The sequence below is a fragment of the Staurois parvus genome, unplaced genomic scaffold (assembly GCF_062004578.1).
Source record: "Staurois parvus isolate SC_StPar_1 unplaced genomic scaffold, SC_StPar_1.0 ptg000211l, whole genome shotgun sequence".
In the NCBI taxonomy this organism is placed as follows: domain Eukaryota; kingdom Metazoa; phylum Chordata; class Amphibia; order Anura; family Ranidae; genus Staurois; species Staurois parvus.
Genome location: NW_028318007.1, coordinates 350879 through 367012, shown reverse-complemented (window position 1 = coordinate 367012; position 16134 = coordinate 350879). Strand labels below are relative to the sequence as shown.

Here is a 16134-nt window from a genome sequence, read left to right as displayed (position 1 = left end):
CCCAATCACATCTGCAGGCAGCAATAAGGCTACTACATGGCAGTATGGTCAGTTCCTAAAGGGCTCAGTCTCTCTAGCTGCAGATAGTAAATCCCCACAGCAGCAGCTCACCAATCCCAGCGATGCTTCAGCTCACCATCTGGTCACATACAGATATTAGTTAACTCTGTGCTCTGCACCCAGGTCACTCTGACTGTCAGAACATCTGGACTCAGCACTCCAGATACTGCTTAGGCCAACTTTATACAGCAGTGGTGGTGCACAATGGACAGTAATATACACTCTCTGGTCTCCCTCATGGCAAGCGGAAGCTGTGTCCCTTACAGCTTGAAAAAATGCAGGTCTTTCCCCTCCTCCATGTAGCTTCCCTCTGGGAAATGCAGTTTAGAAGCTTTTGGATACAGTAGAGCAGCCTTTCTCAACCAGGGTGCCCAGGCACTCTGGGGTGTCTTGAGAATTCTTCAGGGGTGCCTTGGCAAAATGTCTAAAAATGGCCCAAAACTTGTATACCAGCCAGCGGGTAGAACAAGCCTGCCTTTTAGTTACACAACGCCACAGGTTTTCATTGTACACCATTACGACCTTGTAGCCGCCAGCATCCTGACAACCAATGACATCATTAGTTGATAAGGAGGATGTCAGCTGCCTGCACAGCATCCTAGTTTGACCCTCCCCTGCCCCTCTCTGTCAGTCCTGGGGTCACATTAGCTCAGTGATGGATAAAAACTGAAGAAGAGAAACACTGTCATACTAGTCAGTACCAGTGTGCAAAAATGTATTTGCTTTGGAAGAATAAATCACCTCTAATGTTGGGTATCCTTCATGTGTGGATGTTGCTGCATATATAAAACTATTAGAATACTTTCTCACATTTTAGAATGGGGTGTCCTTTTAAAATTATGGACAGTCCTGAGGCACTCCATTTTAGAATGGGGTGCCTCAAGACTGTCCATAATTTTAAAGGGTGCCTCGGGGCTGTCCATCATTTTAAAATGTCCTTGGACTGATAAAAGGTTGAGAAACACTGCAGTAGAGTCTCTCTCCTGTGAACTACAGTTCCTGCAGTGCAGTGCTGCCTGACAATCTATTGAATTATCCTGCTCAGCAGCTCACTCTTATGCTGATATACAGTCATGGCCGAAATTGTTGGCACCCTTGATATTTCTCCAGGAAATCATGTATTTCTCACGAAACGTATTGCATTAACACATGTTTTGCTATACACATGTTTATTCCCTTTGTGTGTATTGGGACAAAACAAAAAAAGGGAGGAAAGAAAGCAAATTCGACATAATGTCACACAAACCTCCAAAAATGGGCTGGACAAAAGTATTGGCACCCTTTCACAACTGCGGATAAATAAGAATGTTACAAGCATGTGATGCTCCTGTAAACTCACCTGGGGCAAGTAACAGGTGTGGGCAATATAGAAATCACACCTGAAAGCAGATAAAAAGGAGAGACGTTCACTTAACCTTTGCATTGTGTGTCTGTCTGTGCCACACTAAGCATGGACAACAGAAAGAGGAGACGAGAACTGTCTGAGGACCTGAGAACCAAAATTGTGGCAAAATATCAACAATCTCAAGGTTACAAGTCCATCTCCAGAGAACTAGATTTGCCTTTGTCCACAGTGCGCAACATTATCAAGAAGTTTGCAACCCATGGCACTGTAGCTAATCTCCCTGGTCGTGGACGGATGAGGAAAATTGATGAAAGATTGCAACGCAGAATAGTCCGGATGGTGGATAAGCAGCCCCAAACATGTTCCAAAGACATTCAAGCTGTCCTGCAGGCTCAGGGAGCATCAGTGTCAGCGCGAACTATCCGTCGACATTTAAATGAAATGAAACGCTATGGCAGGAGACCCAGGAGGACCCCACTGCTGACACAGAGACATAAAAAAGCAAGACTACAGTTTGCCAAAATGTACTTGAGTAAGCCAAAAGCCTTCTGGGAAAACGTCTTGTGGACAGATGAGACCAAGATAGAGCTTTTCGGTAAAGCACATCATTCTACTGTTTACCGAAAACGGAATGAGGCCTACAAAGAACAAAACACAGTACCTACGGTAAAATATGGTGGAGGTTCAATGATGTTTTGGGGTTGTTTTGCTGCCTCTGGCACTGGGTGCCTTGACTGTGTGCAAGGCATCATGAAATCTGAGGATTACCAAAGGATTTTGGGTCGCACTGTAGGGCCCAGTGTCAGAAAGCTGGGTTTGCGTCCAAGATCCTGGGTCTTCCAGCAGGACAATGACCCCAAACATACGTCAAAAAGCACTCAGAAATGGATGGCAAAGAAGCGCTGGAGAGTTCTGAAGTGGCCAGCAATGAGCCCAGATCTAAATCCCATTGAACACCTGTGGAGAGATCTTAAAATTGCTGTTGGGAAAAGGTGTCCTTCCAATAAGAGAGACCTGGAGCTGTTTGCAAAGGAAGAGTGGTCCAAAATTCCGGGTGAGAGGTGTCAGAAGCTTATTGATGGTTATAGGAAGCGACTGATTTCAGTTATGTTTTCCAAAGGGTGTGCAACCAAATATTAAGTTAAGGGTGCCAATACTTTTGTCCAGCCCATTTTTGGGGTTTTGTGTGACATTATGTCATATTTGCTTTTCTGCCTCTGTTTTATATTTGTTCCAATACATACAAAGGGAATAAACATGTGTATAGCAAAACATGTGTTAATGCAATACCTTTTTTGTGTGAAATACTTGATTTTCAGGAAAAATATCAAGGGTGCCAACAATTTCGGCCATGACTGTAGCTGTTAACCAGTTCAGCACCGCAGGGCAGCAGCTACAGAGAGCATCTGCAGCCAGTGTCTCTCTCACTCTCCATTCTTAGCTAAGCACCTGGCTACATGTATGCAGCCCTCCCCTCATACCTTTCAGTCTGCTCTTCCCCTCAGCACTGTGCTTCCTGTTTTCTCCCCTGTTCAGCACTGTGCTTCCTGTTTGCTCCCCTGCTCAGCACTGTGCTTCCTGTTTTCTCCCCTGCTCAGCACTGTGCTTCTTGTCTGCTCCCCTGCTCAGCACTACTGTGCTTCCTGTCTGCTCTAATGCTCCGCACTGTGCTTCCTGTCTGCTCACCCATTCACCATGTGCTTCCTGTCTGCTCCCCTGCTCAGCACTGTGCTTCCTGTCTGCTCCCCTGCTCAGCACTGTGCTTCCTGTCTGCCCCCCTGCTCAGCACTGTGCTTCCCGTCTGCTCCCCTGCTCAGCACCGTGCTTCCTGTCTGCTCCCCTGCTCAGCACCGTGCTTCCTGTCTGCTCCCCTGCTCAGCACTGTGCTTCCTGTCTGCTCCCCTGCTCAGCACTACTATGCTTCCTGTCTGCTCCAATGCTCAGCACTGTGTTTCCTGTCTGCTCACCCATTCACCATGTGCTTCCTGTCTGCTCACCCATTCACCACTGTGCTTCCTGTCTGCTACCCTGCTCAACACTGTCCTTCCTGTCTGCTCACCCTCACCTGCTCAGCATTGTGATTCCTGTCTGGTCCCTGCTGGGAGATGAAACCACAATGCTGAGCGGGAACCAGACTCCTGGAAATTTATTGGAACCTTCTTCAGGATATGGATCTCTTCTAACAGCGAAGATTGGTGGTGATCTGCATTAAATTTATCTTTACAATTTATCTTTTTTTCATGTTTTTAATCTAGTGACAGTGAACCGTTGTAGAGAAAACCTGCTGCATTTGGCTTCTGACAGGTTCACTTTAATAAGAGAATTTGTATGTTTTAGTCCTACTCAGCCTAAACAATCTTATCTGCATTTAAGAATAGAATGTGATGCCATCTGAGATTGTATGATAACTGCCATAAAGAGAAGAAAACTCACACATTTACCAGCACAGACACACACATTCACACCTGCATACTGTCATCTATGTTCTATAGGAAGGACCACTGTGCTATTCAGATGAGAAACTTGGGAGTTTAGTAGTCATTTCCCAGCAAGATCTCATTAATAACATCCAATGTTCTGTTGCTGAAGACCATGCTGAGATGATCCATTCCATGTAGCTCAATAACATGAACTCTCTCCTTCTGTTGGGTCTTCCAGAGTTTACAGAGTTCCAGGCTTCTCTTGTGCACAGTGTCATCCCCATCTGTATATTGGATATCTATAGGTGGCTCGTTGGGAAAACCATCCGCGTAGATGTAGGTCTCTGCTGTAGGGTGGCCTGTTCCATATATGCAGTATGTCTCCACACCTGGCGGTGGCAGACCATCCAGAAGGCCCTTCGTATCTTCCCACATGTGCCAACCATCCTCAAAGTCAATGTCCTTAAATAACCTCTTGTAGTCCCTGTATGTATAGTTATAGGATGGGGTGGAAATGAAGACATGTGATTCGGGCCAGGCCAGGTTGGTGGGCAACATCCAAGGATTTGTGGTCGTCATTCGTTGTTCTTCTCGAATTTTAATGTTGGAAACCATTGGAATCCCATGATTGTCTCCTGCGAGTACAGGGTAAAAAAGTGAATGTCCATGCAGAAAACATAGACAGTAAGTCTGTAACATGGGAATAAACCAGGGTACAATAGAAAAGTCCCAAAACTCCAACTTTGTAATGTATGTACACTCATCGTATTGCAGCAAGAAGACAACACAGGCTTCTGTTTATTGTTACCTGCAGCATCAGTCAGACACCTTCATCATATATAAACAGTTCTAAAACAGTTCTAAATCAGTCATGGAATAGCTAGAATGATTACTTATTGTGGGTGTGTGGGAGAAAATATCATAAGCAGTAAAGATTTCTGCTGCTAAACTCTTGAGATGGGATTTAAAAGATGCTTGCCCTCCAACAACAATGCAATGAAAATGGGAACACTAAGGGGGTCAGTTACACTGAGTACTTGGTGATGCTTGGATCATACCATTATTACTGATTACTATTTTGTGCAGGAAAGAGTTAAGCCCTGTACACACGGGCCGAATATCAGCCAGTATCAGCCGGTTCAATAGAAACCAGCGACATTCGGCCCATGTGTACACCCGTCTGTCCTACAGAACAAAATCAGCATCCAATCAGCATCTGATCAGTGCTGGTGTTTTCTGGCGGGGGAAGGCAGTCCCCCTATCAGAACACAATAGCTCAACATGGAAATCGCTGTGCTAACATCGGATAGTCAGTACAGTGAGCTCTTGTTGTTTTTTTTTCAGTGTTCAGCAGTGGTTTTTTTTTCAGCCGCTGGGTTGAGCGAAAAAAAAACTGAAGGCGTGTATCAAGCATTACGGAGAACTGTAGTGTGACCATCTCCATCTGGGAGATACAATGTACAGTGCAGGGGCGGACTGACCATTTGGAAACTCGGGCACTGCCCGAGGGCCCGGGGTCAGTAGGGGGCCCCATGAGATGCCCCTGGTACCTTTTTTATAGGCATTTTTGAGTTTGGACAAGGACACAGGGGCCCCATGATCCCCTATTGCCCGGGGGCCGCATGAGTTGTCAGTCCGCACCTGGTACAGTGCCCTCAGAATGGCTGCTGTCATAAATGACTTGTAGTGTGACCATCTCCATCTTGTAGATTCAATGCGCTGTACCCTTAGAATGGGTGCTATTATAAATTACTGCAGTGTGACCATCTCCAGCTGGCAGAAACAACATGTTGTACCCTCAGAAGGGGGGCTGTAATAAATGGCTCACATGGTGTCCATCTCCATGTGGGAGATATGCTGTACCCTTAGAATGGGTTCTCTCATAAATGACCAGTAGTGTGACCATCTCCAACAGGGAGATACAATGTGCTGTACCCTCAGAATGGGTGCTGTCATAAACAATCTGTCTTTGTCTAGGACAGTGGTTCTCAACCTTTCTAATGCCGCGACCCCTTAATACAGTTCCTCATGTTGTGGTGACCCCCAACCATAAAATTATTTTCGTTGCTACTTCATAACTGTAATTTTGCAGTGGGAGGAATAGTGCCTCATCATTGGTGTCAGTGGGAGGAATAGTGCCCCATCATTGGTATCAGTGGGAGGAATAGTGCCACATCATTGGTGTCAGTGGGAGGAATAGTGTCCCATCATTGATATCAGTGGGAGGAATAGTGCCCCATCACTGATGTCAATGGGAGGAATAGTGCCCCATCATTGGTATCAGTGGTAGGAATAGTGCCCCCATCATTGGTGTCAGTGGTAGGAATAGTGCCCCATCATTGGTGTCAGTGGTAGGAATAGTGCCCCATCATTGGTGTCAGTGGGAGGAATAGTGCCCCATCATTGGTGTCAGTGGGAGGAATAGTGCCCCATCGTTGGTGTCAGTGGGGGGAGGAATAGTGCCCCATCGTTGGTGTCAATGGGAGGAATAGTGCCCCATCATAGGTGTCAGTGGGGGGAATAGTGCCCCATCATTGGTGTCAGTGGGGGGAATAGTGCCCCATCATTGGTGTCAGTGGGGGGAATAGTGCCCCATCATTGGTGTCAGTGGGGGGAATAGTGCCCCATCACTGGTGTCAGTGGGAGGAATAGTGCCCCATCACTGGTGTCAGTGGGAGGAATAGTGCCCCATCACTGGTGTCAGTGGGAGGAATAGTGCCCCATCACTGGTGTCAGTGGGAGGAATAGTGCCCCATCACTGGTGTCAGTGGGAGGAAAAGTGTCCCATCACTGGTGTCAGTGGGAGGAATAGTGCCCCATCACTGGTGTCAGTGGGAGGAATAGTGCCCCATCACTGGTGTCAGTGGGAGGAATAGTGCCCCATCACTGGTGTCAGTGGGAGGAATACTGCCCCATCACTGGTGTCAGTGGGAGGAATAGTGCCCCATCATTGGTGTCAGTGGGGGGAATACGGCCCCATTATTGGTGTCAGTGGGAGGAATAGTGCCCCATCATTGGTGTCAGTGGGAGGAATAGTGCCCCATCATTGGTATCAGTGGGAGGAATAGTGCCCCCATCATTGGTGTCAGTGGGAGGAATAGTGCCCCATCGTTGGCATCAGGGGGAGCAATAGTGCCCAACATTGGTGTCAGTGGGAGGAATAGTGCCCCATCGTTGATATCAGAGGGAAGTATAGTGCCCCATCGTTGGTGTCAGTGGGAGGAATAGTGCCCCATCGTTGGTGTCAGTGGGAGGAATAGTGCCCCATCGTTGGTGTCAGTGGGAGGAATAGTGCCCCATCGTTGGTGTCAGTGGGAGGAATAGTGCCCCATCGTTGGTGTCAGTGGGAGGAATAGTGCCCCATCGTTGGTGTCAGTGGGAGGAATAGTGCCCCATCGTTGGTGTCAGTGGGAGGAATAGTGCCCCATCGTTGGTGTCAGTGGGAGGAATAGTGCCCCATCGTTGGTGTCAGTGGGGGGAGGAATAGTGCCCCATCGTTGGTGTCAGTGGGGGGAGGAATAGTGCCCCATCGTTGGTGTCAGTGGGGGGAGGAATAGTGCCCCATCGTTGGTGTCAATGGGAGGAATAGTGCCCCATCGTTGGTGTCAGTGGGGGGAATAGTGCCCCATCGTTGGTGTCAGTGGGGGGAATAGTGCCCCAGCATTGGTGTCAGTGGGCGGAATAGTGCCCCATCATTGGTGTCAGTGGGAGGAATAGTGCCCCATCACTGGTGTCAGTGGGAGGAATAGTGTCCCATCACTGGTGTCACTGGGAGGAAAAGTGCCCCATCATTGGTGTCAGTGGGAGGAATAGTGCCCCATCACTGGTGTCAGTGGGAGGAATAGTGCCCCATCATTGGTGTCAGTGGGGGGAATACGGCCCCATTATTGGTGTCAGTGGGAGGAATAGTGCCCCATCATTGGTGTCAGTGGGAGGAATAGTGCCCCATCGTTGGTGTCAGTGGGAGGAATAGTGCCCCATCGTTGGTGTCAGTGGGAGGAATAGTGCCCCATCGTTGGTGTCAGTGGGGGGAGGAATAGTGCCCCATCATTGGTAATAGTGACACCAATGATTGGGCACTATTCCTCCCACTGACACCAATGATACTTACCTTGCTGACCCCTGCTCCAGCCTGGGCTCGCTCGCTCCCTCCCTCTCCCAAGGTACAAACACTTACCGGTCAGATGGCTTCCTTCTCCGGCCGCTTTCCTCCTCTTCACTCGCTCGTGCTTCGCGGTGCCGCTCGGCTCCTCCTTTCCAAGCTCCACCTCCTCGCCGGTGATTGGCCGCCTGTGTGCCTCTCTTGAGCTACAGTTCCGGCGGCCAATCACCGACGAGGAAGGATTGATCCCGGGGGTGTGTCCAGATGACAGGGACGGCATGTCATCCCGCCCACACCTGCAGACGGATCAAGGAGCGGTGTCTCGGTTCCTAAGGCCATCGGAAATATGTGTTTTCCGATGGTCTTAGGCGACCCCTGGGAAAGTGTCGTTCGACCCCCAAAGGGGTCGCGACCCCCAGGTTGAGAACCGCTGGTCTAGGAGATACAATGTACTGTACAGCAGGTTTATTTTGTACAAGCTCACATGGATCCCATGGTGTGCAGGCATTGTCCTGATGGCACTTACCTGACATGAGTACCAGCAATGGCTTTACTGCTCCCCCCCACGGTGCTCCAAGTGAGATGAATCCTTTAATATATTTATTTTTCCAGTCTGAAGGCTGATGATTTAAGAAGTACAGAATATACAGGTTGCCAAGGCTGTGTCCAGTGAGAATAACTGGTTTCTCATATTCTCTGTACATGTCTTCTATGAGCTTCTGCAGTCTTTCAAAGTATTCTTTCTGTCCATCTGAAATAGATATAGGAACTTAATTGTAAACGTATTCAGTATTATAAAGTGGTTGGTATGTGATGGTTGTGAATAAAAGGTTCAGATAATTAAACATTCTTTGATTGTGAAGGGACAGTGGCTTGTATTCTCATTATTTCATCAATCATGCATAGTAATAGAACAGGTATTTAACACTGGAAAACATACACCATCTGTCTAACCAAGAGACTGTATTCCCTAAGTATTCTGTTGATAATTATAGCAGGTGGTGTTAGGGTTGGGTCACTAAATCATCCATTCCAGATCTTCTCAAAATTCCTGAGAGCTACCTCTATGGTCATAGGTTAAACTTTCCAAATGTAAGGAAATGTCAATCCAACAGTATATTGTGGGGGGGTTGGGGAGATAGCTGATGTTCTACTTGGCCACTCAAATTACTGGAAATGTTTACTGTTGCCCCTGGGACTATTGGGGACTGTCATTGTGGCCCTTAGGACCACTGGAGATTGCCACTGCTCTTGAGATTATTGGAGACTGCAAATGTGGACCCTGGGATTATTAAAGATATTGAATGTTGCACCCGGTAATATTGGAGAAGGCACTTGCGGTCCTTAAGATTATTGGAGACTGCAAATGGGGCCCCTGGGAATATTACAGACATTAATTGTGGTCCATTGGATTTTTAGCGACATTGAATGTTGCCTTAGGGAGTTTTGAGGACAGTACCTGTGATCCCTGGAAATACTGGAGTTAGAAAATGTGACACCTTGGATTATTAAAGATTGTAGCTCATCGGATTATTAGAGACTAGAATGGTGGCCCTGGGATTACTGGAGATTGGGATGACCGGAAACAGGAAGGTTTAGACACTGGAGATGTCTGTCAAGGTTCCCATTTATCCATGTCATTTTATTGTTTTAGTTAGTCGCATTATATGCTACAGCAGCTGAAGAAGCTTCTTAGGTGAGTGGTGAAAGGTCCTTCAACAATGCAAAACCAACCCAGGTGAACATGACTAACAACTACCAGCTAAACCAGGGGTGTCCAACCTGTGGCCCACAGGCTGCATGTGGCCCAAAATGGCTATAAATGCGGCCCAACACATAATCGTAAACTTATCTAAAAATGTTGGGGGGTTTTTTCCCCAAAAATACACTTGTGAACACATGTGGTCAAAGGAAAATTTGACAGTGTCTCTTTACTAGACTCTTATAAGTTTTATCTTTCCAAAGAAAAATATTCCACTATTAACAATCACACCTTATTCCTGTCATCAATTTTGGGTGGACCTATTTTTGTGAACAATTATTTTCAAGGATGAAGAACATAAAGGGCAAAATTAGAACCAAAATATCTAATGAGCACCTTGAGAATTCATTGAGAATTGGTGATACATCCATCGAACCAGATATTGATGTGTTAGTTTATCAAAAACATTGTCAAATATTGCACTAATAAAAAAAATTACAAAAAATTTCAGTTTTTTACTCAAATAGGTACATTAACTATTTCAGTGATCGTGATCTGCCCGATTTTTTCTGCTCATCAACTATCCTTATTGCGAGTGTATTTTATGTGTGGACACTTCAAGACACTTTCTTTTCTTCCAATGTGGCCCAGGAAGGTCAAAGAGCTGGACACCCCTGAGCTAGACCTTGGATATGTTTTCTCAGAGACAGCAATAGAGAGGACTCATAGTGAAAAGTAGCCAGTACCCCAGTCAGGAGAAATGTGAATGATTCCTCTAAACCCAGACTGAACTAATACTTACTGGGAGCGATTCTCCAGTCATAGGGTGCTGCCCGCACCGTCTTGTCTCTCACATAGCCGTTGTTCACCAAGTTTTGTACAAGGGTGTGAAAATAGCCTAAGAAGAGTAATACAACACTGAATAACACAAAGGAAATCATTTTCACATTCTTGTAACAAAAATTCCTCAATTTTGGAATTTCAGCCAGACCATTTTTATCTTAGTGTTGAATAAAGTGGGAGAGGGTTAGATCCTCTGCCAGACATTTGCTGTTGTCTTGTCAATGTCAGATGTACACAAGAAGGGGGAAGGGGTCATTTTAATCAAATTTAGATGACAAACCACAGAATCTAGAACTGCATTTCACAGTCAAATGTGATATTTTTTCACGTCGAAAAGTATTTACCAGCTAACTTGCTTTTATCCAGATATTCAACAGAAAATGTCTTTCCAAACCCCGGGATGCGAACATCAACTCCAGGTGCATTAGTAGCAGTTCTTGTTGTCTTGTTATAAACAACTCTGTGAACAGAAACATATTTATTTTCTAGAGAAGTAAAGCTGCCCACACACAGAAAAACTGGGCAGCATGATGGACAGTCCAAAGTACAAGAGATGTTGGCAAACTCAACTGAGATAGCAACCTGTGCAAGAGCCAGTGGTGCATATCATACTAAGGACAGTAGAATCTTCATACAGGTACCAATGTGGTCCTCACAGGACCCATATCTCCCCCCCTGCTTGCTCGATATCCAAGCACATAGCTAGTTCAGAAGTGTTATGGATGGATTGTTGGCAAAAGGTCTAAAATTACGATAAATATGGATTATTTTCTTTTTTTATGAGTTCATTTCAATCTAATTACAGTACTTTCCTTATTTTTCAACAGAAATTATGTGGCAGGATGAACCATAATGGCTGCTTTCCCTGGAAACAGAGTTTTGGTATGGTCAATGTGGGCTTGGAGGAGAACCTCATGGCCATTATCAATTTGCAACTAATGAGGGAGGAAGAAATGTGTTCATTAGCCCTGGTGCAGATACATGCAACCAGGCAGAACTGAATATTCTCCATACAGTCCCTGAATTTATGACCATCCAACCCACTCTAAAGGAAAGGGAAATCCGTCTGATTATACCTGATGTTATCAACCCAGCAGTCTATTCCAAGAGGAAGAAACATGTTGAGGTTCAGCCATAAGGTGAAATAATCTTCAGTCTTGCGATAGCACATCCAATTCACAACTTCCTCTTTATCCACTTTTGCTTCTAGTTGATTTCCAAAGCAGCCAGGCACTAAAGGTAACAGACAAAGTCAAGACCATTATATATATTTGCATGCAAGAAGGATAAAAAAGAAGCTCTTCACGTTATTCCTGAGACAGCCATCTACATGAGGTGAGGTCCCCCTTAAAGGGCCTGTGGCAGGTAACCGAAATAAGATCCCAAAGATAGGAGGGTACCCGGAAACCATAGGAAGATAATATAGTGATGTAATGAGAAGTCCCTACCAGTTTCAGCTTAAATTTCAGTTAATGATTACTCGGTATCTGTACAGGTTATCTGTAGGATCAAGGCCATCTGAGGTTTAGCAATCACTGCCCAGTGTGGACAGATCAATGATTGAGTTAAACCAAAACCAAAAATTTCATATATTGCAGTTTACCTGTCCTTAGATGTGGTGGCTGCATTTGTTTTCTTTTTTCAGCCTCTATCCTTTATTTTCACCTAGTGATCCTGCCAACAACACACTTCCTGTCCAATGGTGGCAATGTTCACTCACTACACTGTATCTATTGAAGAAGTCATGGTTGTCACCCAAGCTGGACTTAAACGTGTCAGGATCTCTTCATCTCAATTACATGGGAGATGGGGAGATGTAAACATTTTTTCTTATAGGGTTTAGATACACTTTATTGTTATTGATCATTATAAGAAACAGCTGACTGGGTGAAAGGTCATCCATCAGATGTTGCTCAAAACTTTAGTAATAATTATTGAAGCAGAATTCCAGGAAAATATTTACATTGTCAAACACTAGATTTTATTCATTGGGAGTTTTTCTTTAAGTGGACAAAAGCTATCCTATTCAATAAATCATTTTTTCATATCTATCTCACTGCTGGGAACTAATAAGCATGGAGCCACGTGTTGGTTATATGTGCTGTATGTTCTATAAGCAAGTGGCCCAAGGTATGTAAGCAATGAATAACATGATGTCATATTATGGATGGGAAGAGTGTAACGGCCCCCTCTCAGCTCATCACAATGTAATAGAAATAAAGGATAGTAATAAAAATAATAAGGTAAATACTAGTACCCACAATGTTCTTCCCAACGTCCAGCACAAACAACCGCCCATTCCTAGAACTACCATGAATGAATGAAGAAAATGGCTTACCCAGCACCACTGGAGAGCTGTTGTTACTCAAAGCCACTTTGGGGGTGATACCAGGGGGAAAGAGGACATCCAGAAGCCAAAATGCCCTAGATGGAGGCAACAGAGTAATGTACAACAGCAGAAGGATACTCCATGCCCCATAATTAGTCCTGAACCCCAGCATGGCCAGGTGACACAGCCGACAGTGAGGAGCCTTGCTGAGAGCAACAGTTCAAAATGGACTGGGCTCATAGGAGGCTAAGCCTTTTTCCTAATACAAGTTAATGATTACATTTGTTGTCCAGTTCACATTGTGACATGCTTTCACAGCACAAAACCAATTCTTATGAACCATACAAAAGGCTAAGACCAAAATGGTACATAGAACAGAAAGAAGACCTAGAGAGCTGATGTTAGGATAGGAGAAAGGCTGTTTATGGTGGCCTACAGAGCAGATGAGGATGGGGGAAAGGAGAAATGCCATCTATCATGGCCTAGAGAGGAGCTAAAGATAGGAGGACAGGAGAAAGGCCGTCCATGGTAACCTAGAAAGGAGCTAATAATGAGGGCAATGGAAAGGCTGCCCATCATGACCTAGATAGGAGCTAAAGATAGGGGTCAGAAGAAGGGTTATCTAGAGTGGCCAATAGAGGAGTGAAGGTTGGGGGAGGGGCAAGAAAAAGGTCATCTACAGTGGCCTAGAGAAGGGCTGTGGATGAGGGTTCTGAAAAAGGCTATCGTGACCTAGAGAGGAGCTCAGGTTGGGGTGCAGGAGAATGACTTTCCATGCTGGTCCAGAGAGAAGCTGAGGATGGACGCAAGAAACATTGCTCTCCTTGGTGGTCTAGAGAGGAGCTAAGGATGGGGTCAGGAGACCTAGAGAGAAGCTAAAAATGAGGGGCAGGAGAAAGTTTGTCCATGATTACCTAGAAAGGGACTGATGAAGGGGGGCAGAGGAAAGGCTGTCCATCGTGACCTAGAGATGAGCTAAAGATGGGGGGAAGAAGGGTCATCCATGGTGGCCCTCAGAGGAGTGAAGGAGGGGGGAGGAAAAAGGCCATCCATGGTGGCCTAGAAAAAAGCTGTGGATGAGGGGCAAGAGGAAGACTTATGGAACAATAAATCAGCACCTGAAGAATTAGAAACATTTTCTAGCTGCTAGGTGATAAATTTGTACTACCCCCCCGGGTAGGTAAAATCTACAGTAGATGTGAAAACTCTACACACCCCTGTTAAAATGTCAGGTTTCTTGTGATATAAAATAAATGAGACAAAGATAAATCATTTCAGAACTTTTCCACCTTTAATGTGACCTATAAACTGTACAACTCAGTTGAACAACAAACTGGAATCTTTTAGGTGGAGGGAAGTAAAAATAAAAAACATAAATAATATTGTTGCATAGGTGTGCACACCCTTAAATTAATACTTTGTTGAAGCCCCTTATGATTTCATTCCAGCACTCAGTCTTTTTGGGTATTAGTCTATCAGCATGGCACATCTTGACTTGGCAATATTTCCCCGCTCTTCCTTGCAAAAACACTCCAAATCTGTCAGATTGCGAGGGCATCTCCTGTGCACAGCCCTCTTCAGATCACCCCACAGATTTTCAATCAGATTCAGGTCTGGGCTCTGGCTGGGCCATTCCAAAGCTTTAATCTTCTGGTGAAGCCATTCCTTTGTTGATTTGCATGTACGCTTTGGGTCGTTGTCAGGCTGAAAGATGACTCTGCCCCCCATTTCCCCAGTGCAGGGTGTGGTTAGGAACAGGTAGGAACTATGACTCTGCCCCCCATTCCCCCAGTGCAGGATGTGGTTAGGAAAAAGGAGGAACTATGACTCTGCCCCCCATTACCCCACTGGAGGGTGTGGTTAGGAAAAGGGAGGAACTATGACTCTTCCCCCCAGTGCAGGGTGTGGTTAGGAACAAGTAGGAACTATGACTCTGCCACCCATTTCCCCAGTGTAGGGTGTGGTTAGGAAAAGGGAGGAACTATGACTCTGCCCCCCAGTGCAGGGTATAAGTAGGAACAATTAGGAACTATGACTCTGCCCCCCATTCCCCCAGTATAGGGTGTGGTTAGGAAAAGGGATTAACTATGACTCTGCCCCCAGTGCAGGGTGTGATCAGGATCAGGAAGGAACTATTACTCCACCCCCCCCCCAGTCCTCGATGTGGTTAGGAACAGGCAGGAACTGTGATTCTATCCTCACAGTGCAGGGTGTGGTTAGGAACAGGTAGGAACTATGACTCCACCCCCACAGTGGAGGGTATGGTTAGGAACAGGTAGGAACTATGACTCCGCCCCCACAGTGGAGGGTATGGTTAGGAACAGGTAGGAACAATTACTCCGCCCCCACAGTGGAGGGTATGGTTAGGAACAGGTAGGAACTATGACTCCACCCCCACAGTGGAGGGTATGGTTAGGAACAGGTAGGAACAATTACTCCGCCCCCACAGTGGAGGGTATGGTTAGGAACAGGTAGGAACTATGACTCCACCCCCACAGTGGAGGGTATGGTTAGGAACAGGTAGGAACTATTACTCTGCCCACACAGTGGAGGGTATGGTTAGGAACAGGTAGGAACTATGACTCCGCCCCCACAGTGGAGGGTATGGTTAGGAACAGGTAGGAACAATTACTCCGCCCCACAGTGGAGGGTATGGTTAGGAACAGGTAGGAACTATGACTCCGCCCCCACAGTGGAGGGTATGGTTAGGAACAGGTAGGAACAATTACTCCGCCCCCACAGTGGAGGGTATGGTTAGGAACAGGTAGGAACTATGACTCCACCCCCACAGTGGAGGGTATGGTTAGGAACAGGTAGGAACTATGACTCCGCCCCCACAGTGGAGGGTATGGTTAGGAACAGGTAGGAACAATTACTCCGCCCCCACAGTGGAGGGTATGGTTAGGAACAGGTAGGAACTATGACTCCACCCCCACAGTGGAGGGTATGGTTAGGAACAGGTAGGAACTATTACTCCGCCCCCACAGTGGAGGGTATGGTTAGGAACAGGTAGGAACTATGACTCCACCCCCACAGTGGAGGGTATGGTTAGGAACAGGTAGGAACTATTACTCTGCCCCCACAGTGGAGGGTATGGTTAGGAACAGGTAGGAACTATGACTCCGCCCCCACAGTTGAGGGTATGCCTAGGAACAGGTAGGAACTATGACTCCGCCCCTACAGTGGAGGGTATGGTTAGGAACAGGTAGGAACTATTACTCCGCCCCCACAGTGGAGGGTATGGTTAGGAACAGGTAGGAACTATGACTCCGCCCCCACAGTGGAGGGTATGGTTAGGAACAGGTAGGAACTATGACTCCGCCCCCACAGTGG

The 16134-nt window shown here is 46.2% G+C and overlaps 1 protein-coding gene across 1 annotated transcript; it reads right to left on the bottom strand.

Annotated features, from left to right (window-relative positions):
• Positions 1 to 3914: 3914 nt before the first annotated feature.
• On the bottom strand, positions 3915 to 13026 carry LCAT (lecithin-cholesterol acyltransferase). Its single transcript, XM_089678870.1, has 6 exons — positions 12811 to 13026; positions 11549 to 11705; positions 10817 to 10932; positions 10432 to 10527; positions 8454 to 8678; positions 3915 to 4460 (listed from the first exon to the last, which is right to left on the bottom strand). Exons 1-6 carry the CDS (start codon positions 12971 to 12973, stop codon positions 3937 to 3939), a joined length of 1281 nt encoding a protein of 426 aa, XP_089534996.1. The 5' UTR covers positions 12974 to 13026; the 3' UTR covers positions 3915 to 3936.
• Positions 13027 to 16134: the final 3108 nt, after the last annotated feature.

Coding starts and splice junctions, on each gene's coding strand:
- LCAT (XM_089678870.1), bottom strand. CDS start 12,973: ATGCTGGGGTTCAGGACTAATTATGGGGCATGGAGTATCCTTCTGCTG. Junction 11,706..12,810: donor CAGCTCTCCAGTGGTGCTGG/GTAAGCCATTTT, acceptor TGTTACCTTTAG/TGCCTGGCTGCTTTGGAAAT. Junction 10,528..10,816: donor GGATAAAAGCAAGTTAGCTG/GTAAATACTTTT, acceptor TACTCTTCTTAG/GCTATTTTCACACCCTTGTA.